The sequence below is a fragment of the Emys orbicularis genome, chromosome 11, assembly GCF_028017835.1.
Source record: "Emys orbicularis isolate rEmyOrb1 chromosome 11, rEmyOrb1.hap1, whole genome shotgun sequence".
Classification (NCBI taxonomy): domain Eukaryota; kingdom Metazoa; phylum Chordata; order Testudines; family Emydidae; genus Emys; species Emys orbicularis.
In genome coordinates this window covers 78,143,199-78,164,601 of record NC_088693.1, presented here as the reverse complement: position 1 = coordinate 78,164,601, position 21,403 = coordinate 78,143,199, and the positions used below count along the sequence as shown (strand labels likewise).

Genomic DNA, 21,403 nt, shown 5'->3' with positions numbered 1-21,403 from the left:
GGTACTGACAAAAATACCGACGTCAAATGACACTGTCAGATGACAGATCGTTTCTATGTCAAAAGACACAGTTTCTCAGGGTATTGATCGGCTGCGTGACAATGATTTTGCTATACAACTAGATGAATCCACAGACATTTCAAAAATGTCCCATTTACTTGCCTATGTTCGGTATGTGTGAAATAAGGAAATAAAGGAAGACTTTTTGTTCCTCAAAGAGCTCAAGACAACAAAATCAGACGACATTTTCGAACTGTTAGATGATTTTATGATTTCAGCAGAAATCAGCTGGACTAATTGCATTGGAGTCTGCAGTGAATGAGCCGCAGCAATGACCGGAAAGCATTCTGGTGTTGTGCAAAATAAAAGTCAGTGCATCTTGTGCTATTTGGACACGCAGCTTTTTACACCGAGAAGCGCTTGTTGCAAAAGATACTGAACCAGGTCTTCACAGTGTCTGAATACCACGGTAACACTTGTTAATTTTATTAAATCCAGAGCAACAAACTCCAGGTCTTTTGCTGCACTTTGTGAGGAAGTGGGTGCAGAGCACCATTCCTTGCTCATGCATACAGAGGTGAGATGGCTATCTCAAGGCAGAATGCTTTCCCATATATTTACTCTCAAGGAAGAGTTATGTACTTTCTTAGTTGATAAGAAAACTGAATTTGCCAAAGTGCTGAAAGATGATGTGTGGCTGGCAAAACTGGGTTATCTCGCGGACATATTCAGTGAAATGAATAAACTGAATAAAGCTATGCAATGTGAGAAAACTAATTTTATTGCCCAGCGTGAAAGAATCGAGGCATTCAAAAGAAAACTATAATTTTGAAAAGTTCGTGTCTGTGGGGGCACTACTGATATGTCTGAGCTCTTACATTCTTTCATTCAGGAACAAAACATTGACTTTGACATAATTAAACCTCAGCTAACAGCACATCTGTCTGGTCTGCTTAACAAATGTAATGCTTATTTTCCCACACTCACAACAGAATAAGCTGCTACAGTCGTGGACTACAAACCCTTTCAGTAAAAACATTGAAGCTAAGCTTCCATCTGATGTTCCATTAAAATTATTAGAAGAGCTCATTGACATTTCATCAGACAGCTCCCTCAGAACCAGGTTCAAAGAAATGCCGCTGGAGAAATTTTGGTGTGAGTGTTCCGATGAATACATCACTGCCTCTTCTGCAGCGCTGAAATTTTTGACCCCCTTTAGTACCACTTACATGTGCAAAGCTGGATTTTCAGCCATGACATCAATGAAAACAAAGTACCAAACCAAGATGAACACTGACAATGACGTGCGCGTGTGCTTGTCAAAGATACCCCCATGTCTTGACAGAATTGTTGATCAGCACCAACAAGAAGTTTCACACTGAGTAAATAAAAAATAATATTCAGTTTATTTTTGTGCCTATATTGTCCTTTTTTATATATATTTTCTCTGTGTGTGTTTAACTATATAACAATCCATTTAATACAGCTTTTAATCTCTGGGATGTGGAGAAAAACCATTGTTGTGGCACAGTTGGGCCTTGGAGTTTTGTAGCATTGTCGGGGGCCCTCGGAAAGAAAAAAGATTGAGAACCCCGTCATAGGTCATGTTTTCTAAACCTTTTATCATTCATGTTGCTCTTCTTGGGACTCTCTCCAGTTTGTCCGCATCTTTCTTAGTGTGGTGCTCAAAACTGGACACACTACTCGAGGTGAGACCTAACCAGTGTGGAGTCAAGCCGAACAGTTACCTCCTGTGTCTTCTATACAGCAATCCTGTTAATAGGCCTGATTCTCATTTATATGAAGACTTCTTTATGCCTCTCTCTGTGTAAAGCAGCCTTACAATAGGTACAAATATAATTTATTCCTGTTTTAAGGCTCCTTTATGCTGCCAGGATAGTATAAAGTGACCCTTAGAGTAAATAATAACTGGCTCCAAAATTATCTACAATGACTTACACCAGTTTAGGATCTGGCCCAAAGAGTCTAGTTTTTGTTTTGTGGCACAATTCCCCCTTAGAGATCCATGTTAAATTGATGCATCTGGGATGGCAATGGCTGGCCTCCCCCCTCACTGCACCCCCCCAAAAAAGATTTTTTTGTGTGCCTCATGTACACGTACGACCATAGTGGTGTTGTAATGAAGTTCTTCACCTCTAATTTTCTTGTGGTTTTTCAAAGGAAGTTGCAATAGTGTACATTTTAAATAAATGGATCCACATAAAGTTATTTGAATATGCAAAATTCCAGGTACACCACAATGCAGTACATAATTTAAAAAGTCAGTAGAAAATTGTTTACTGTGCATATGGCAGCTTTGGTCTCGTTTCGATTGTTGGGTATAGTGTGCGGATGCTGGCTGGTGGTGATGGCCTATGCTATACAAGAGGTAAGACTAGATCTGATGGGCCCTTCTGGCCTGAAACTCTGACTCAATGATTGCTAGGCAACAATGTAATACTGTTTTTAAAAAAAAAAAAATTCTAAGAGAACAAAGGTATCATTTATAACCTCTTTCTAATTAATTTCAATACTTTAGTTTTGCTGCGTTTTGTTTTATAGTCATATTTTTATTTTAAGTGCTTGAATAGTTGAACTAGTGGGAAAATGTGAATTTTTTTTAACATTTTAAACTTTTTTTTGGAATTTCATTTAAATTTTTCACAATAAATACATCTGACAAACTATAACTGGTTGAAACCTTTCAAAAATTCACACAAATTGTTTCTTTTTTCCAATTTTCTCCTTTCAAATTGTCAAAAAGTTGATAGTTGGAAGGTTTCTGCCAGCTCTATAAAATGGCTGGTTTAGCCTGTTTCTCAACTTTGTTTTTTATAGAGGAGAGGAGCACTTCATGCTTTGCCTCCTTCTACTGTAAAGTTTAAAAATGAAAATTCCTGGACTCTGGTTTATTGCTTGGTGAAGCTATAAATGTTAGTAGAACTCAAATTTGTTTCTCCCCAATTTTTTAAAAAGAAACCACTGCAAGGTTCAGTTTCTCTGGTAGACTTGTTGTTGAAAGAAAATGGAGAACTTACAAAGTCTGTAACAACACTGACAGAGGAGAAATTAGAATTAAGAGCAGCGATTTCTCAACTGGAGAAGGATCTTCAGCAGCAGCATCATAGGGGAATTGGTAACAGACAGGTATATATTCATTTTTATTTGACTTATATTTTTCTCTTTGCTGTCACACAGCTGTATACGTGGCAGGAGACTGAAAGCAACTACCTGCTGGCCTGATGCTAATAAAATACCAATATACTGCATGGATTAGTACATATTGGGGTTTGCTGTGTACCAGATATGCTGTGCCCTTCATTGTCCGAAGTGTGATGGTATCTACTGGTATATGAATTGATTAGTGAGAAATAATGCCATGCACACTGATAAAGCTCAAATCTGCACAAACAGCAGCTCTTCTGCCAAGTAACATGGGTCACTGTCAGCATGTCACCTTGGTGCCCTATTCTGTACCCTGCTTTCTTGATGAACATAAACTCCAGTTCAAAGTATTTGACCTAGCTACCTGAGAGATTTCCCCATCCTTTGTTGCCATACCCTATTGTGATAGTATCAGAGGGGTAGCCGTGTTAGTCTGGATCTGTAAAAAGCGACAGAGTCCTGTGGCACCTTATAGACTAACAGACATATTGGAGCATAAGCTTTCGTGGGTGAATACCCACTTCGTCAGATGCAGCTATTGTGATAGTTACACTTCCACTCCAACCCTGGAAGTGTTAACCAGTAGAGGGACGCTTGTGAGCACAAGAGACTGATCTTTCACTGGAGCTGGACCTGGAGCAGGGAACTCATTCCTACAAGAGATGAGAGTGACCATATGAGATGAGAATAACCGCTCTCAGAATTAAGTGCAAAATCCACTTTTTCAAATTCATATGTAATTTCTATGCATGTACATAGCCTACAAAAACTATAAGCAAATCAATCTATTTTTGCTACCGGCTGGGAAGGAAGACCAAGAGATTAATATTTCCATTTTTAAACATTTTGGAGTCTCTCTGGTATTAAGGTGAATGGGAGCCATATAAACTAATAAGACTAAGATTTTTAGGCAAGGACTGTCTAATTTTCTTTACTTGTTTACATGGACTGAAGTTCTACTTGAAATTCCTATCCTATCTGGATAACATCTTGTTACTGCTGGAAATTTCCAGTATAGTTATTCTGGCATTTTAGTTTTTCTGTAAAGTCAATTTACTATTGAATTTGACTTAAAACAACTTTTATATTCCTTGATGGTTATTTTATATTCTTTCTTTGAATTTAATTTTTTAGATCTGCTCTACAGATGATGCTCATTCCGTCCAGGGATCAGAAAGGGCTTCCTGGCAGCGAGAAAAAACTATTTTGCAGAATGCTTTGAAACAGGCAGAATCTGAGCTCGCTAAAGCTACTGTTGAAATAGAAAACAAGCCAGTTATGGAAACTTCCAACCCAAAGGTAAAATGGATGATGCAAAATATGATTAGAAATGCACTCTGGAGATCACTCAGGTTGCTAGACCCAAGACCACGGAGAATTTACCTTTACCCATATTTTCATATGCCTATGGTACAGATTCATTGTGAAATAATGTTTGGAAACCGCTTTAAGATTCTCCTCAAAATGTGATGAGACACTTATTTTACCTATTACTCATGTCTCAGAATTAATATGTGACACTTCTACAAGATGGAATGATATTTCTTACATATGGTTGGATTGGATGCACATTGTAATTTTTTCAGGCAAAAACATCCCGAGCCTGACCTTGTAAGATGATGACCACATAAAAACGGCCATGCTGGGTCAGGCCAATGGTCCACCTAGTCCAGTATTTGTCTTCTGACAGTGGCCAATGCCAAGTGCTTCAGAGGGAATGAACAGAACAAGGCAGTTATCTTCAGTCCCAGCTTCTGGTAGTCAGAGATTTAGGGGGAGACAGAGCACAGGGTTGTGTCTCTGACCATCTTGGCTAATAGCCATTGATTGTCCTCCATGAACTTATCTAATTCTTTTTTAACCCAGTTGTACTTTTAGCCTTCACAACATTCCCAGACAATGAGTTCCACAAGCAGACTGTGCACTGTGTGAAGAAGTATTCCCTTTTGTTTGGTGTAAACATGCTGCCTATTAATTTCATAGGGTGACCCCTGGTTCTTGTGTTAGGGGAGGGGGTAAATAACACTTCCTTATTCACAATCTCCACACTATTCATGATTTTATAGACCTCTATCATAACTGCCATTCGTCATCTCTTTTCTGAGCTGAACAGTCCCAGTCTTTTTGATCTGTCTGCATGTGGAATCTATTCCATACCCCTAATCATTTTTGTTGCCCTTCTCTGTACTTTTTTCCAATTCTGATATATTTTTTGAGATGGGGGAGACCAGAACTGCACACAGTATTTAAAGGTGTGGACATACCTTGAATATACAAGCATGTTTGCAAGTATCTAATTTATTTATACAAATCCCATGACTTCTTGTTTAAATTAGGTATTTGGGGGCAAATGTGGCTATCTAGGGTCATAACTGGCCAAATATGTTTGCACATCCTGGTTTAGTTCATGCAACTGTGGCATTTTTGTGCATAAATCTGCCATGCCTAAATGTGTGTATTCCATTGAACACACAGATTTTTCAGGATTAGACTTGTTAAATTATTTAGTGAGCGTCCCATTCCCCCAGCCAATGCATCCTCATTTCTTATATTTTGTTCTGGAGTATTTTACAGAAATGTTTCTTTAAATAATGGTAGCAGAGGGCTTGGAGGGCTGGGTGGCCTAGTTGTTGGAGCGCTTGCTTTCCAGCCCCCGGCTTGGTCAAGGTGTCTCAGTCTTTAAGGGAGCTAGGAGGAGCCAGGCCCTCCCACTCCATCTGGTATCAGCTCAGGATCCTTTGGAAGTCAACCCCTGAGTAAGGGACCTACCAGTGGGAGTCTACATCCACTGTCCTGGGCTACTTCCTACCGTTGTCCCTTCAGTTTGGGAGTGGCCCCTTTAATCCAAGTTGCAGTGGTGGCTTGTCTCTAGTAGTGCCCCTCATAGATTCTGGGTGGCGTCCTGTTGCTGTCCCAGGGCAGCTGTAAGGTGTGGCAGGGTCGGAACCTTCTTTCATCCGGGTCTGTCTTAAGCCAGCTGCTCCTCGGCCTCTTCCTCAGTCTCCTCTGGCCAGGGAGATGGTGCTTGTTCCCTGGTGACTGCCGTGGCTGGCAGGCTAGTGATCCTTCCCCTCAGGTAGGGATGCAGCTAGCTCCTCTTGAGGTAGTCTCCTGTACAAGGATGATCATTTTTGTGACTCTTTTAGTCCTTTCTGTAAACTGAGACGTGCAGGAGATTAATGTTGAATAAAATTGTTCGGTGAAAGACTGTGATACGTTGGCATCATTTTAGTACTTGATGTGAGGAATTGAGATTTAGCTTGTCTGAGCCCTATTCAGATAGTTAGTATCAAAGGTTTAATTGAAGTATGTGTATAGTTTTAACTAGGGCTGTCAATTAATCACACTTAACTCACACAATTAACTCCAAAAAATTAATCGTGATTAATCGCACTGTTAAACAATAGAATATCAATTGAAATGTATTAAATATTTTTGGATTATTTTCTACATTTTCAAATATATTGATTTCTATTACAACACAAAATACAAAGTGTACAGTGCTCACTTTATATTATTTTTATTACAGATATTTGCACTGTAAAAACAATAAACAAAAGAAATAGTATTTTTCACTTGACCTCATACAAGTACTGTAGTGCAATCTCTTTATTGTGAAAGTGTAATTTACAAATGTAGTTTTTTTGTTGTTACATAACTACATTCAAAAACAAAACTGTGTAAAACTTAAGAGCCTACAAGTCCACTCAGTCCTACTTCTTGTTCAGCCAATCGCTAAGTCAAACAAGTTTGTTTACATTGATGGGAGATACTGCTGCCTATTACTTATTTACAATGCCACCTGAAAGTGAGAACAGGTGTTCACATGGCACTTTTATAGCCGGCGTTGCAAGGTATTTACATGCCAGATATGCTAAACATTCGTATGCCCCTTCATGCTTCGGCCATCATTCCGGAGGACATGCTTCCAAGCTGATGATCATTAAAAACAATAATGTGTTAATTAAATTTGTGACTGAACTCCTTGGGGGAGAATTGTATGTCTCCCGTTCTGATTTACCCGCATTCTGCCATATATTTCATGTTATAGCAGTCTCAGATGATGACCCAGCTCATGTTCATTTTAAGAACACTTTCACAGCACATTTGACAAAACGCAAAGAAGGTACCAATGTGAGATTTCTAAAAATAACTACAGCACTAGACCCAAGGTTTAGGAATCTGAAGTGCTGTCCAAAATCTGAGCGGGACGAGGTGTGGAGCATGCTTTCAGAAGTCTTAAAAGAGCAACACTCCGATGTAAAAACTACAGAACCCGAACCACCAAAAAAGAAAATCAACCTTCTGCTGGTGGCATCTGACTGATGATGATGAAAATCAACATGCGTCGGTCCGCTCTGCTTTGGATGGTTATTGAACAGAACCCGTTGTCAGCATGGACACATGTCCTCTGGAATGGTGATTGAAGCATGAAGGGACACATGAGTCTTTAGCGCATCTGGCACATAAATATCTTGCGACATCGGCTACAACAGTGCCATGAGAATGCCTGTTCTCACTTTCAGATGACGTAAACAAGAAGCGGGCAGCATTATCTCCTGCAAATGTAAACAAACTTGTTTGTCTGTGTGATTGGCTGAACAAGAAGTAAGACTGAGGGGACTTGTAGGCTTTAAAATTTTGCATTGTTTTATTTTTGAATGCAGTTATTTTTTGTACATAATTCTATATTTGTAAGTTCTTCTTCAAGTGCTTGTTCATGTCCATTCCAATAGATGTGTGTATGCGCGTGGTGTGCATGATTGTCGGAAGGTTTTTCCCCAGCGGTACCCGTCGGGTCGGCTGTGGAGCCCTCTGGAGTGGCGCCCTTATGGTGGTGTATATAGGACACTGCCGACCTGTCACCTGCTTGGTTCCTTCTTACCGCCAGTGACGGTCGTTGGAGCTTCCTTCAGTGTCTTGCTTTGCAAGTGCCTACCTAGTGGTTACCTTCTAGTTAGTTGTAAATAGTTCTTAAAAGTTGTAGTTTAATAGTAGTTAGCCTCTTTCGGGGGGTTCTCCCCCCTTCCCTAGCTCCCCTAACCGGTGTATGCCTCGGTCTCGGGTTTAAATCCTGCGAACGCTGCTGGAAGCCTATGCCCAAGGGCGATCCGCACGCGTCGTGCCTTAAGTGCCTGGGCGAGGACCATCAAACAGATAAGTGCTCCATTTGCAGGCAGTTTAGACTCAGGACGAATAGGGAGCAGGACTATCACCTCAAGCTCCTTTTAATGGAGGCGGCTCTTCGCCCTCAGCTGGCACCTGAAGCGGCACCAGCGACATTGGTGCGCAGCGCATTGGCTTCGGTGCGGGATGCCATTGCACCGAAAAAAGCAGGGCTTTGGAGCGGAGCCCGGAGCTGGAGTGTGGAGAGGCTCCGGAACAGTGGAGCTGCAGGTTTTTGCCTGGAGCTGGAGCAGAGCCGGAGCACACCTCCAAAGCCCTGGAAAAAAGACTCCTCCAGGGCTGCTCCCCGGCTCACAAAGCGAGTTCGAGCCTGCGGTGCCGGTGCCGCATAATAAGAAGGCGGATAGGAGTCGGTCCCCCATCAGCAAACAGCACACGGATCCCAGCGAGGTGCGTCCTATGTCAGGGCACCCACGGCCTGGCCCTCAGATCCTGGCACCGTCAACTCCGGCCCTGCCAGGAGCTCCATTGAGTCAGGTGCTTGTGGACTCCCTGACTTGGGAGGAGTTGGAGGACGAGATTGATCTCCCCTCCGTGCTGGATACCTTTGAGGCCGTGCAGGACCTTATTGCCATGACGGCACAGTCCCCGGCCCTGCAGGCACAACCACCGGCACCGGACCAGGCAGCGGCGACTGCAACAGCACCGGCAAAGTCAATTGCACCTTTTGCGACACCAATGCCATCGCCACTACCCATTCAACACCAGGGCAAGCCAACGATGCTACGGTGCTGCTCCCTGTCACTGTGGTATGTTCCCCTGCACAGTCGGGCTCCGCCCCTCCATGGTCTGGCTCAGACTATTAGTTGCACTCCAATAATGAGTCGTCGATCTGCAGACATAGTCAGTACCGGTCTCGGTCCTGGCACTGCAGATCGCGGGATGTGCCAGCGCCGGTAGTATCCTGGCCCCCACAGTGGCAGGGGCCAGTACAGTGTCCCTTTTGGACTCCGTGGGTCTACCATCAGGCTCAAGGGCAGGGCTTCTGGGCTGTGTCCATGGTGTGTGCGCCCCGTGCTTCTCCTTCAGCCACGTCGGTGCTGTGCCATACTCCCACAGCACCTGAAGACCCCCCCACGTGACAAGGACCTTGGGTCTTCGCAAGCGGGTGCAACTCTCGAGCCAGCACCCCATGTGGTACCAGTGCCACAGTCTGCCCCAAATAGGGCAGACCTACCAGAGCCAGCCTCCAGGGAGCCTGAGGGTCAGGAGGACCCTCGGACTTAATCATCCTGTTCGCTGGATGAGGCAGTGGCTGGCACCTCCACCACCACACTCCCTTCGATGGACAATAGGACGCACTAGGACCTTCTTAGGACGGTGGCCCAAAGCTTACCCCTCCAGGCTGAGGAGGTGTCAGACGACTCGGACCCAATGGTGGACATTCTTGCCCAGGAGGGTACATCTAGGGTAGCCTTGCCCCTTATAAAGACCATACAAAACACTACAAAGGTGCCATGGCAGACCCCGTCCTCCCTACCTCCCATGGCCAAAGGGTTGGAAAGGAGGTATTTTGTGCCACAGAATGGGTACAGACACCTTTTTACCCACCCTCAGCCTGGAACATTAGGGGTGGATGCGGCGAACCACAAAGAGTGGCAAGGTCAACTAGGTCCTGCCCCAAAGTCACGGGACGCTAAGAAGCTGGACCTTTTCTGCCGTAAAGTCTACTCGACCTGGGGGGGCTCCAGCTTCGCGTTGCTAATCAGCAAGCAGGCTCCATCGCGGACGCTTTTCACCTCACGTGGACGAGTCAAATGCTCTATGTGTTCCCGTCCTTCCCTCTCATACACAGAGTCCTTCTGAAGGTCCGCCAGGACAGGGCTTTGTTGATCCTCATAGCGCCGGCATGGCCCTGCCAGCACTGGTTCACTACGCTGTTAAGCCTATCGGTCAACAGACCAGTAACCCTTTCCTTATGCCCAGACCTCATCACTCAGGACCACGGCAAGCTCCAGCACCCCAGCCTGGAGTCCCTCCACCTCACGGTGTGGAAACTCCATGGTTGAACCCGTTGGAGCTCCAATGTTGGAACTCAGTGAGAGAAGTTCTCCTGGGAAGTAGGAAACCTTCCACCCGAGCCACATATCTGGCAAAGTGATTTTCTATTTGGTCCCTGTGGAAGGGTATCCCACCTCAGCAAGCGCCAGTTCCTCTCGTTTTGGACTACTTACTGGACCTGAAGCAACAAGGGCTGGCAGTATCATCTATAAAAGTGCACTTGGCTGCCACATCGGCCTTCCACCCAGGGGCAGCGGGTAGATCAGTCTTCGGAAACCCCATGGTTGGCCGATTCCTCAAGGTCTTGTATCACCATGTGCAGCAGCCCATTCCCCAGTGGGACCTCAACCTAGTCTTGTCCAGGCTCCTGGGCCCTCCATTTGAGCCGATGGCCACCTGCCCTCTCTCCTACCTCTCTTGGAAGGTTGCCTTTCTGATGGCTATAACATCGGCTACAAAGGTCTCTGAGCTCAAAGAGCTTACCTCCAAGCCCCCCATACTTTTACAAAGACATGGTTCAGCTGCATCCTCACCCTGTGTTTCTACCCAAGGTGGTCTCCTAGTTTCATGTGAATCAGGACACATTTTTACTGGTCTTCTTCCCTAAGCCTCATGCCACTGACAGAGAGCGGATGCTCCATTCCCTGGACGTCAGGCGTGCCCTAGCCTTCTACATTGAACGCACAAAGCCATTTAGTAAGTCACCACAGCTCTTCATTGCAATCACCGAATGGATGAGAGGGCTTCCCGTCTCATCCCAGCGCATTTCGTTGTGGATCATGTCCTGCATTAGAACGTGCTACGACCTGGCCAAAGTTCCGCCCCCGCCGTTGACAGCGCACTCCACAAGAGCTCAGGCTTCGTCCACAGCTTTCCTCACGCACATCCCTGTTCAAGACATATGCAAGGCGGCAACATGGTCTTCCATCCACACCTTCACGTCGCACTACGGCATCACCCAACAAACAAGGGATGACACAGCATTCAGCAGGGCAGTCCTACAATCAGCAATCCGGTGAACTCCGACCCCTCCTCCAGAGAAACTGCTTGGGAGTCACGTATTGGAATGGACATAAGCAAACACTTGAAGAAGAAAAACGGTCACCTACTTTTCGTAACTGTTGTTCTTCAAGTGCTGTCCCTGTGGGTGCTCCACTCTAGGTGACTGTGCGTCCCGGTTTCGAGATGTGTTGCTCATGTCCATTCCAAATCCCACCTGCCTCCCCTCTGTCGGAGTCTTCCGGCAAGAAGGGACTGAGCAGGCGGTGGGTCGGCAGTGTCCTATATAGACCACCATGAGGGTGCCACTCCAGGGGGCTTCACAGCCGACCCGACGGGTACTGCTAAGGGAAAACCTTCCAATGATTGTGCACGCGGCGCACGCACACACACTTATTGGAATGGGCATGAGCAACACATCTCGAAGAACAACAGTTACGAGAGGTAGGTAACCGGTTTTTCAACTTTCATGATAAAGAGATTGCACTACAGTACTTGTATTAGGTGAATTGAAAAATACTATTTCTTTTGTTTTTTACAGTGCAAGTATTTGTAATCAAAGATAAATATAAAGTGAGCACTTTACACTTGGTATTCTGTGTTGTAATTGAAATCAATATATTTGAAAATGTAGAAAACATCCAAAACATTTAAATAAATGGTATTCTATTATTGTTTAACAGAGTGATTAATCACGATTAATTTATTAATCGCTTGACAGCCCTAGTTTTAACTAAACTTGTTACTTCATGCAATCCAGGTGGATTTTCAGGGATGAGGCTGTTATGCTTGTTTGCTCTGTCTAAAGTAACTGTAACCAAAGATTAGTGTATTTTGTGCCTTCTGTAGCACATTGTTTAAAGTTAGTCCACTGTTTTCTCTTTAGAACCAGTCAGTTTCCCCTGTTGTTTGGCTCTTTCACATGTAACATGGGAAGAAAAATCTTTAAAAACATTGTTAAACAATAGAAATTGGCTGGGGTAATATTTAAACTACTTAATATGTTTTTTGAAATTCACTAGATTTCAAATTGATGGTATCCCTTTAAATCATATTCTAGAAAAACTAAACAAGTAGGTTTTACTTTACTTCGTGAACATGGTTATCCTCTGCATAGATCTAATCTTAAATTTGAATCTAAGCATATATTTAATTAAAAAAGACAAAACCTCTTGAATAGGATTCTGAGAGTAGATAACGTATATACTCATTGTTAGTAATGTACTTCATTTATTTTAACAATTTGAGACAGTTACCACATCAAGATCCTTGATTTTTGGGAAACACAGGCTGCAGTTTTCTTGGTAACTGCTAAGTGAATACCATAAAGAAGGTTAAAAAAGAAAAATCATTCTATTCTGAATCCTATTTGTATTCTCTTTGTTTATGATAAATATGATAGTACTTGCTGTGACAAAAGAAGCAAGATCTCTGTATCTCATATTTGTTAGGATATTAGGTAATTTTCATTAAATATAGAATTATTTTTCTGCAATATAAACTGCAATTATTGTTTACACTTTTGGAATCTTACAAGTTTTCAGTTTTTAGGAAAATCTTTGCAGTCACCTTTCAAAAGATTGTTAGTGATAGTTAGATAACATGTAGTTCACAAGGTCATTCAAAAATACTCTTCCGCATATGTCTTTGATAAGAAAAGTTACTCTTGTTGCCAGGTCATTTAAGATACAAATTCCTCTGTAACTCTCAGGCATCTCTCTCTGATCTAAAAGTTGTCTGAGGGAGACACAAGCCTCTTGTCTGTCACAAGAACTTACCAACCATCCATAAATATTATGTATTCAGGGCATAGTTTCCTTTGAACTTCAGAAGCATCTATTAACCCCTTTGTGACAATTTTATTGTGATCAAGTTAGATTAACATTGAATGCTCATTAATATTAACTAGTTAACACAAATCCTGCTCTAGAAGGTAAACAGTGAAATCATTTCCCCAGTGTTGGGTGTGAATATGGTGTTCAGAAGCTCACAAATATTAAGGCAATTGGACTGTCCAAAATCAAATACCTGTAAAGTTAGTTACATAAGGTCTTGTCTACGCTAGGAAATTGCTGCTGTTGTAGCTGTCCCCATATCAGCAATGTTGGAAGCACTAATGTAGATGTCTTCTGGCAGCTGTTCTTAAACCTTACTTAACTGGTCAAGTAACCCTGCAAAAATTCCTTGGTGTAGACAAGGCCTCGTAGACAGGTAGAGGTATAGCAGACTTACAGACCTTCATGTAAGGCTTCCATGCTGCCAATATCACAGACACTGTTAATTTTCAGTACATGGTCCATATCAGCAGGAGCATCAGTAATCCAAACTTTAATTGGAAGTTTCATTTTCAAAAACATTATACAATTTATTCAAAGTTTTAGAAGCAGTTCTTATTATATGGCCTTCCGCATAATTTTCCAAAGCAAAACAGCTTTAGCTAACTTTTGTCAAGCCACGGACAACAGGTTGTGGGAGAACTTGTGGGAGTAAACAGTCTGGCTATGCAACGAGTGTATGGGCTTCCTTAATTAAATTTCAATGACTTGGGTTTTTTTCAGCTGCAGAAATTATACAGGAAGTATCTGCGAGCAGAGAGTTTTAGAAAGGCTCTCGTTTATCAGAAGAAATACCTTCTTCTGCTTCTGGGTGGATTCCAGGATTGTGAGCAAGCAACACTGTCGCTGATAGCTCGTATGGGAGTCTATCCTTCGCCTGCAGACCTGCAGGTCTCTGAATCACGTTCCCGTCCTTTTACCAAGTTCAGATCTGCAGTGAGAGTGGTCATTGCAGTATCAAGGTAAAAACAAACTCACAAAATAATTTTCCTATGTTTTTCTTGTATATGTTACAGCATCCACAATACATTCCCCAGATTTTTCATTTGTAGAACTGCTCAGTTATAGTTCACTTACTCTGGAGTGAAAGATTTGTTCAACAGTTATTTCAGAGTGATAGTTAGACAATAATTGTGTGTTTGACCAATATGGCATGTTCAAGGCCAAAGGATCTGCTACGCTCAGAGACAAAACAAAGGGAAGGCAAGAACTGTTGAGGGGGATTCGTGTTTTTAGGGTGTTATAATTGTATTACCCTATTTGTTACTTTTCTTACTGCCACATAAACAGTCTTTTGGGACTGGGTTTCTGTTACCAGGGACTTGCCTTTGCATATTGTACGTCACCAAACATGACTTTTAAAAACATTTTAGACAGACACACACACAAAGGAGGAAGGGAGAAAATGTCAGATACATTAAAATGAAAAAGTAAATTAAGATTTCACTATAAGAAGCTTGTTTATGCCTTTGTTCCTTCTGTCTCATCCTGCCCCGGTATAGAATCTTGAAAACCTTTGCATGAAAGTCTCCTAATGGCATCTTATGTCTTTGTAGGGAATATGTTAGGATAGGTTCCTCATCCTGTTCCTTAGTATTGCACCTTTCTTGTTTGTGTTCACTGCATTCTGTTACAGCTGGCAGAGGGGGTGAAACTTCATAGGTTTTTTTAAATTGAAATAACTGTGATTTCTCTCAACTTGGTGCAATGTAGAGAGAAGCCCTGCTTTAAAACCAGTTTCTACATTCTGAATTTTCTTGTCTGACTCCATCAGCTGTTTAATAAATATCCGAAGGGCAGTTAACACAGTCAACTATATGATAGGCCTATGCCCAGGAGACTTAAGTTGAATATCTTTGTGCTCCCAGTTCCTTTCTGGGGTTGTTATTTGTACTGTTTAAGATGTTCACATCAGCAATAATGTTTAATATTTCAACTCAGTGAATTTTTGTTTTTCTGCTGTTTTTAATTCGTATACAAACTTTATATTGTTTGAAAGGTTAAAGTTTTTGGTGAAAAAATGGCATAAAGTAAACAGAAAAGGGGCACAGGGAGAAAACATTTCTCACAGTATTGGACATAACCCAGGTGAGTGTTTCTTTTGAAAAATAATTGTGGTTTATTAACATTTCTTTGCAATAGTATGTGTCTTTATTAAATAGTAACAAATAGACTTTAGTAGTGAAATGGTTTGATATTTTATCATAAAAAGCTGTTACAACATCAGTTCACCCAACTTAATGGTTGAGATCCTACTCACCATAGTTGGGGAATTCAGAATTTATAATTCCAACAGCAGCTAATTGTTTCCTCTTGTGTAAGGGCACAGGCAGTGAGATTGAAAGTCATTTAAAGCTGAACAAAGGAAATTATTTTTCATACCATGCACAGTCACCCTGTGGGTGGAACTCATTGCCACAAGATATCAGTAATGCAGAGACTGGACATTTACACAGATAACAATATCCAGGGTTGTTACCGTAAATATTAAAAATAAAAAACAAAAGTTTTTGAATGACATGAGCTAGTTAATAGAGGTTGGGAAAGGACTTTCCCTGTTGGTAAGTTATTCCATAACTGCTTTCTGTGGGATTTCTTGCACCTTCCTCTAAAACAGCTGTCACTGACCACTATTAGAGATCAGACCATTGGTCTGATCCAGGGGTAGGCAACCTATGGCACGCAAGCTGATTTTCAGTGGCACTTACACTGCCTGAGTCCTGGCCACCGGTCAAGGGGGCTCTGCATTTTAATTTAATTTTAAATGAAGCTTCTTAAACATTTTAAAAACCTTATTTACTTTACATACAACAATAGTTTAGTTATATATTAAAGACTTCTAGAAAGAGACCTTCTAAAAACGTTAAAATGTATTACTTGCACACGAAACCTTAAATTAGAGTGAAAAAATGAAGATGTGTTATGAGAACCACAGATTTTAATAAATGGACTTGTGTATATAATATCTCAGATGTCATTTTTCATTAATTCATTGTTTTTAACAAAAAACTAGTTTGCATATTGAACTAAATACAGATTTAACCCATAAAATAGTCCATTTTCCAGTCCCCGATGTACATGGGACATTACTTTTCATTCTTTATATTATTTTTAACTTACTTATATCACTTTTATACCTCAGCAAATATATTTCAAGCTTTGTATTTCTCATTAAGGTCTAGGTACCTCCCAAACCCGAATCTTAAACATATTACTGGTTTTGTTATCTCCGTGCAAAACAACATCTCGGCAGTTTCCTCAAAAGCCAATTTTTGTGATCTGTTTTTCATGGTCAAATGGATCCAACTGACTGAGTGGAATTTCTTGGACTCCTGTCTCTTCTCCCTCATAAAAGAAAAAGTGTGGATATATGTATTGCTCCATATCTATAGCCTTATATCCATATTGTAGATATAGATGAGAACAAGCATGAGATGTTAGAATTGATTGAGAAAAATATTTGGAATTAAAGGCTTTAAAATAGGAAAAGGGAATGAAGGTGCCTCTGGTGTTATATTAAAATACAATAATGAAAAATGACTGTAGAAGGGAGACACAAGGTAGCTTTCAACATCATGCATGTGCATGATTTGTCAGAGAGTTGTATGTGTGAAGTGGTTATATTACTACAAACATTAAAATGTTGGCCTTTTCTAATACTGTCAAAAACAGTTGTTCAAAACAGGGACTCAGCCTTTGACTTAAAAACCAAAATAAAATTTGTTTTGCTATCATTTACTAGTTTTGTTACATATTGTGGCTCTCTGTGCATAATTTCATTGTTGACTATTACTTGTTCAATACAGTTTCTGGTGTCAGAACAGAAGTTTTAAGACAGCAGCAGCTCCCGAGTGTTAATGTAAACTCCCCCCCTACCCGAGATATTGGATCGTGCCACAGAACCAGTTCTGCTAGATTTGTGAGCCACTCACCGAAATCCTCTTACTGGTTACATAACAGGTACTAGTGTATAACATAATGTATTGTATTTGTTCTGCCAGATAGTAGTCTTTCATAATAGTATAACCTATTGTTGGGAGATTATGTGAACAAGAATGGAAATTTATTAAATGTATTACATTTGTCTCATGATGCTCAACATAGTTGTATTTCCAATTTGTTTTGAATGGTTTCAAACACAGTATGTGCTTGATTTCTTAGTATGAGATATCTTGCTTAGTGAAATCTAATGACATTATTTTGACAAAACGAAGAACTTCTAACGTTTGTGGTCATGATCCCTCCCTACAGAGGCAATTTTTGATTATTTGTGTCTCACAAATTGAAGTTTATTACCATGTCTTCACAGAAGCATGTTCAATAATCTTGTGTGAAAGCCATGTTAGTTGAGATGGCTATGCCACAATGTTATGATGCTTCATTAGTAACAAACACCTGCAGGCTTTGGGTGTGTGTATCTGGGCAAGGGGGGACGAGGGCGCGCTCACCTCCAGTTTTGCAGTTTTGTTCAATGTTAGGGAGCTGTGGCCAAATCCCAGTGTCCCAAAGGGGGTCTTAGATACCAAGGGTGAGATTCTGCACTGTACCCCTAAGAGGCGCAGCACAGAACTTGCAGAACTCCAACTCTGCTCTCCCCACCACTTCTCAGAGCAAAAGATTTAGCACTTGGGCCGCCTTCTACAGCTGTTTCCTGCCAACTGCTTCCACTAGGCAGCTACCTCTTAGGGCTTTTTACTACCAGGGAGATCCATGCTGCTGCAATCGATGCAGCGGGTGTCAATTTAGTAAATTCTGCCGTCAATTTAGTGAAGACCTGCTAAATTGACAGCAGAGCGCTCTCCAGTTGACTCTGATACTCCAGCTCCCCGAGAAGAGTAAGGTAAGTCAACGGGAGAGCATCTCCCGTCGACGCAGTGCAGTGAAGACACCGCGGTAAGTCGATCTAAGTTACTCACGTAGCTGGAGTAGCTTAACTTAGGTCATCTTACCCCGGTAGTGTAGACAAGGCCTTAGATATCAGCAGGGCTGAGACTTGGGTTTCCAGCCCTTAACAAGAATATTACTTTCTTTCACACTCCATCCCAAATATTACACCACTCATCCTCATTCATCACTTTTTTACACAAAATGGGGTTGAGAGGTACAGGAACACTTTTTTTGAAATTCCAGTTTCCCTTACATTGAATTATTAACAACATGAGGACATTTAGGCTGGCCTTAGCTGTGTGTATATTGCAGTGTGGTGTAGCCATGTTGGTCCCAGGCTATTAGAGACAAAAGGTGGGTGAGGTAATATGTTATTGGATCAACTTCTGTTGATGAAATAGACAAGCTTTCAAGCTACACAAAGTTCTTCTTTAGGACCTGAAGAAGAGCTCTGTGTAGTTCGAAAACATGTCACTTTCTCCAACAGAAGTTGATCAGTAAAAGATAATGACTCACTCATCTTCTCTGTGTGTATATTGTGAGCTTTACAAAGGAAGAAGATTAATTTTTTTTTTTCTTTTTAAGATTACATCCATCCACAAGTTCAGCTTCGGAGAAGTCACTGGTGTCTACTCAAGACCCCGAACGGTCATTAACTGAATACATCCATCGCTTAGAGGTTATCCAGCAGAGATTAGGAGGTACACACACAGGTAAAATGAACCTCATCACCCCTCAGACTTTTCTAAAGTCTCATCTTCTTTTTTCAAAACCCGGCTACATATTATCCTTAATAGTCACAAAATGTGAAGAACATTTTAAAAAGAAACAACTTTGCACTTGTCATGGTGGGAGGGGAGATTAAAATGTACATCTTTTGAAGTGAAGCTTTACTGCTTTCACGGATTGTATCTTAAAAGATTCAAAGCATGACACTTCGACAAATGATTTCTTAACTGGAGCTGTTCAAAGATAAAAAGTTCTTCTTTTCTGTGTTCTTATACTGTCAGACATTAAGCATGTAAGAGGAGGGTTTAAATTGAAGTTGCTTCATTCCCACCAGATCTCTAAACAGCTATACAGATAGTTGGGTAGGGAATGGAATATTCGAATATGCTTAAGAATTCTAATTTTTTTCCGTCTAGATTCAGGACAAAAAGTCAATCTTGAAAATATTCATGAACTGAAACTTTTTTGTGTGTTCAGTTTTCTATTTCAACCATTTTTCTTTTTAACCTCAGTCTAAATAGCTTAAATTTCTAAACAAAAAAGCTATTTTGACTAGGAAAACCCAGTGCGGGCTCGCTATCATGTAATTTACCAGTTATTAGAAGCTAAACAATGTCACTCTGTGTTTGCTATTAACTGTGTATAATGGCTCCTACCTTTAGTGACATGGTTATTTTAATACCAGCTTCTAATTCCGAGTTTTGCAAAGCACTTTCATGAGGCCAATTAAGATGAAAAAATTGATTATACTTGAAGGTGATGTACACCTCTACCCCGATATAACGCTGTCCTCGGGAGCCAAAAAATCTTACCGCGTTATAGGTGAAACCGCGTTATATCAAACTTGCTTTGATCCACCAGAGTACGCAGCCCCCCCCTTCCCCCCGGAGCACGGCTTTACCGCGTTATATCCGAATTCGTGTTATATCGGGTCGTGTTATATCGGGGTAGAGGTGTATTTTATATATTGAGGGTGAAATCCTGGCCTCATTGAAGTCAATGGGAGTTTGACATTGACTTCAGTTGGGCCAGGATTTCAACCAGAGCTTGTTGCCATGAATTTGAAAAACTGTGGTTTTCATAATTATTGAAGCTCCTTGTAGCAGAATAGGTAACCCAGGTATGTTGTGATAGAAACTTGATAGCACCTCACAGAATCAAATATTTTGTTGAACAGTTTACTACCTAACCTTGGCATAATCAGTGACACTTTTCAGAAAAGTGGCTATCATTGGAAGAAGGCTCAGAAATGCTGCTTTAATTATTAATCATACTTTTAGTTTATGTGGGAGATAGTTTGAAAAGATCACAGCAAAATCTCTCAATGTTGTGAATAAAATGGTTTCTAGTTTCCAGTAAACTTTACCATGTACACTTCAGCCTGAATTAAACTGTGAGATCACACTTTGTTGCTGGTAAAAGGTATCAGATTAGGACCAGACAGTCAAGCTCATTGGTGCTTGTGAAAGGAACCTAGTCTTGAATCCAGGTCTCCCGGTTAGTAGGCCATTTAGTCCCTTGTATGTATTGTTCCTAAGTGGATTGTGGAAGAGATTACCTCTTTACTGTAACAATTGGTAATGTAAATACTAATAAGTTGCCAGTATTCATTGGTTGTTTTATTTAAATTTAGGAAACACTTCAGGACCACCTCACCAGAGAAACATAAAGTAATCAGAGCACTTCTCAGATCTGGGACCGAACCCCTGGAGTTGCTACTTCCTTCTGAAGTGGATGTTTTTGTATTCTCGTGTTTCCGAGCACTAGGAAATCCAACACTTATGTGCAGTTGAATAAAGGGGTTTTAGTGTCTATGCAATGTTTTTGCATCAGATTTTTATGTAATCGGTTTATTAAATTTTAGTACATTTACACTTTTAGAGGAAGTCACTATTCACTCACAACAATGTTTTACATACTTATGTGGAATAACTGTTAAAACCATAACTTAAGTGTGCCTGCAGGATTGTATTGGAAGCCACAAAGTGTCTTTTTTTATGTTTATTTTTCTAAAGTGTATAGCCGGATTCCTTGTAAAAAGTTATTAAAATGACATTTTATTAGCAAATTCTTATTATGTATTGGTTTTGGTTCCTACACTGTGTGTATCTAATTGCTGCTCTTACCATAAAGCTGCTCAAGATTTTCATCTGCAAGTAAGGTTATTGATATCAACTAAACAGTTACATGTGCATCATTAAGAAGCACTCATGTATAAATCTTCTGATTATATTCTGATAGTTTTGGATTGACATGTTGGGTTTTCAAACACTGAATGTAACTGCTGTCCTGATCCTCTCACCAAGCACCACCACTGTGTGAAGCCATCATCCTTTGAGTTCCACGTGGAATTGAGATCTGCTGTTTAGGTGAGTTAGATTAGAAGCTTCTTTCCTGCCCATCTTTGCTGTGGGAAAGGATGGAGATATGATACCAAATCATGCCAAACCAGCTTGATATTCCCTCCTTTCTCAGGGTAACTGGTTGGTGGATAGGGGGAATGCGGTGGACATAATATACCTGGATTTTAGCAAGGCTTTTGAGACAGTCTTACATGACATTCTGATACTTAAACTGGAGAAATACAGGCTTGCCGGAAC

General features: G+C 41.2%; 1 protein-coding gene across 1 annotated transcript in view; it reads left to right on the top strand.

The window, feature by feature from the left end:
* The window catches only part of PCNT (pericentrin), a 251,434-nt gene extending 230,931 nt beyond the window's left edge, over positions 1-20,503 (top strand). Inside the window, exons 50-56 of the mRNA XM_065413237.1 lie at positions 2,977-3,147; positions 4,300-4,464; positions 13,911-14,149; positions 15,187-15,275; positions 16,994-17,147; positions 18,660-18,787; positions 20,437-20,503. Coding sequence (XP_065269309.1) covers positions 2,977-3,147; positions 4,300-4,464; positions 13,911-14,149; positions 15,187-15,275; positions 16,994-17,147; positions 18,660-18,787; positions 20,437-20,477 — 987 coding nt within the window. The 3' untranslated portion in view covers positions 20,478-20,503. The remainder of the gene's footprint in view (positions 1-2,976; positions 3,148-4,299; positions 4,465-13,910; positions 14,150-15,186; positions 15,276-16,993; positions 17,148-18,659; positions 18,788-20,436) is intronic.
* Positions 20,504-21,403: the final 900 nt, after the last annotated feature.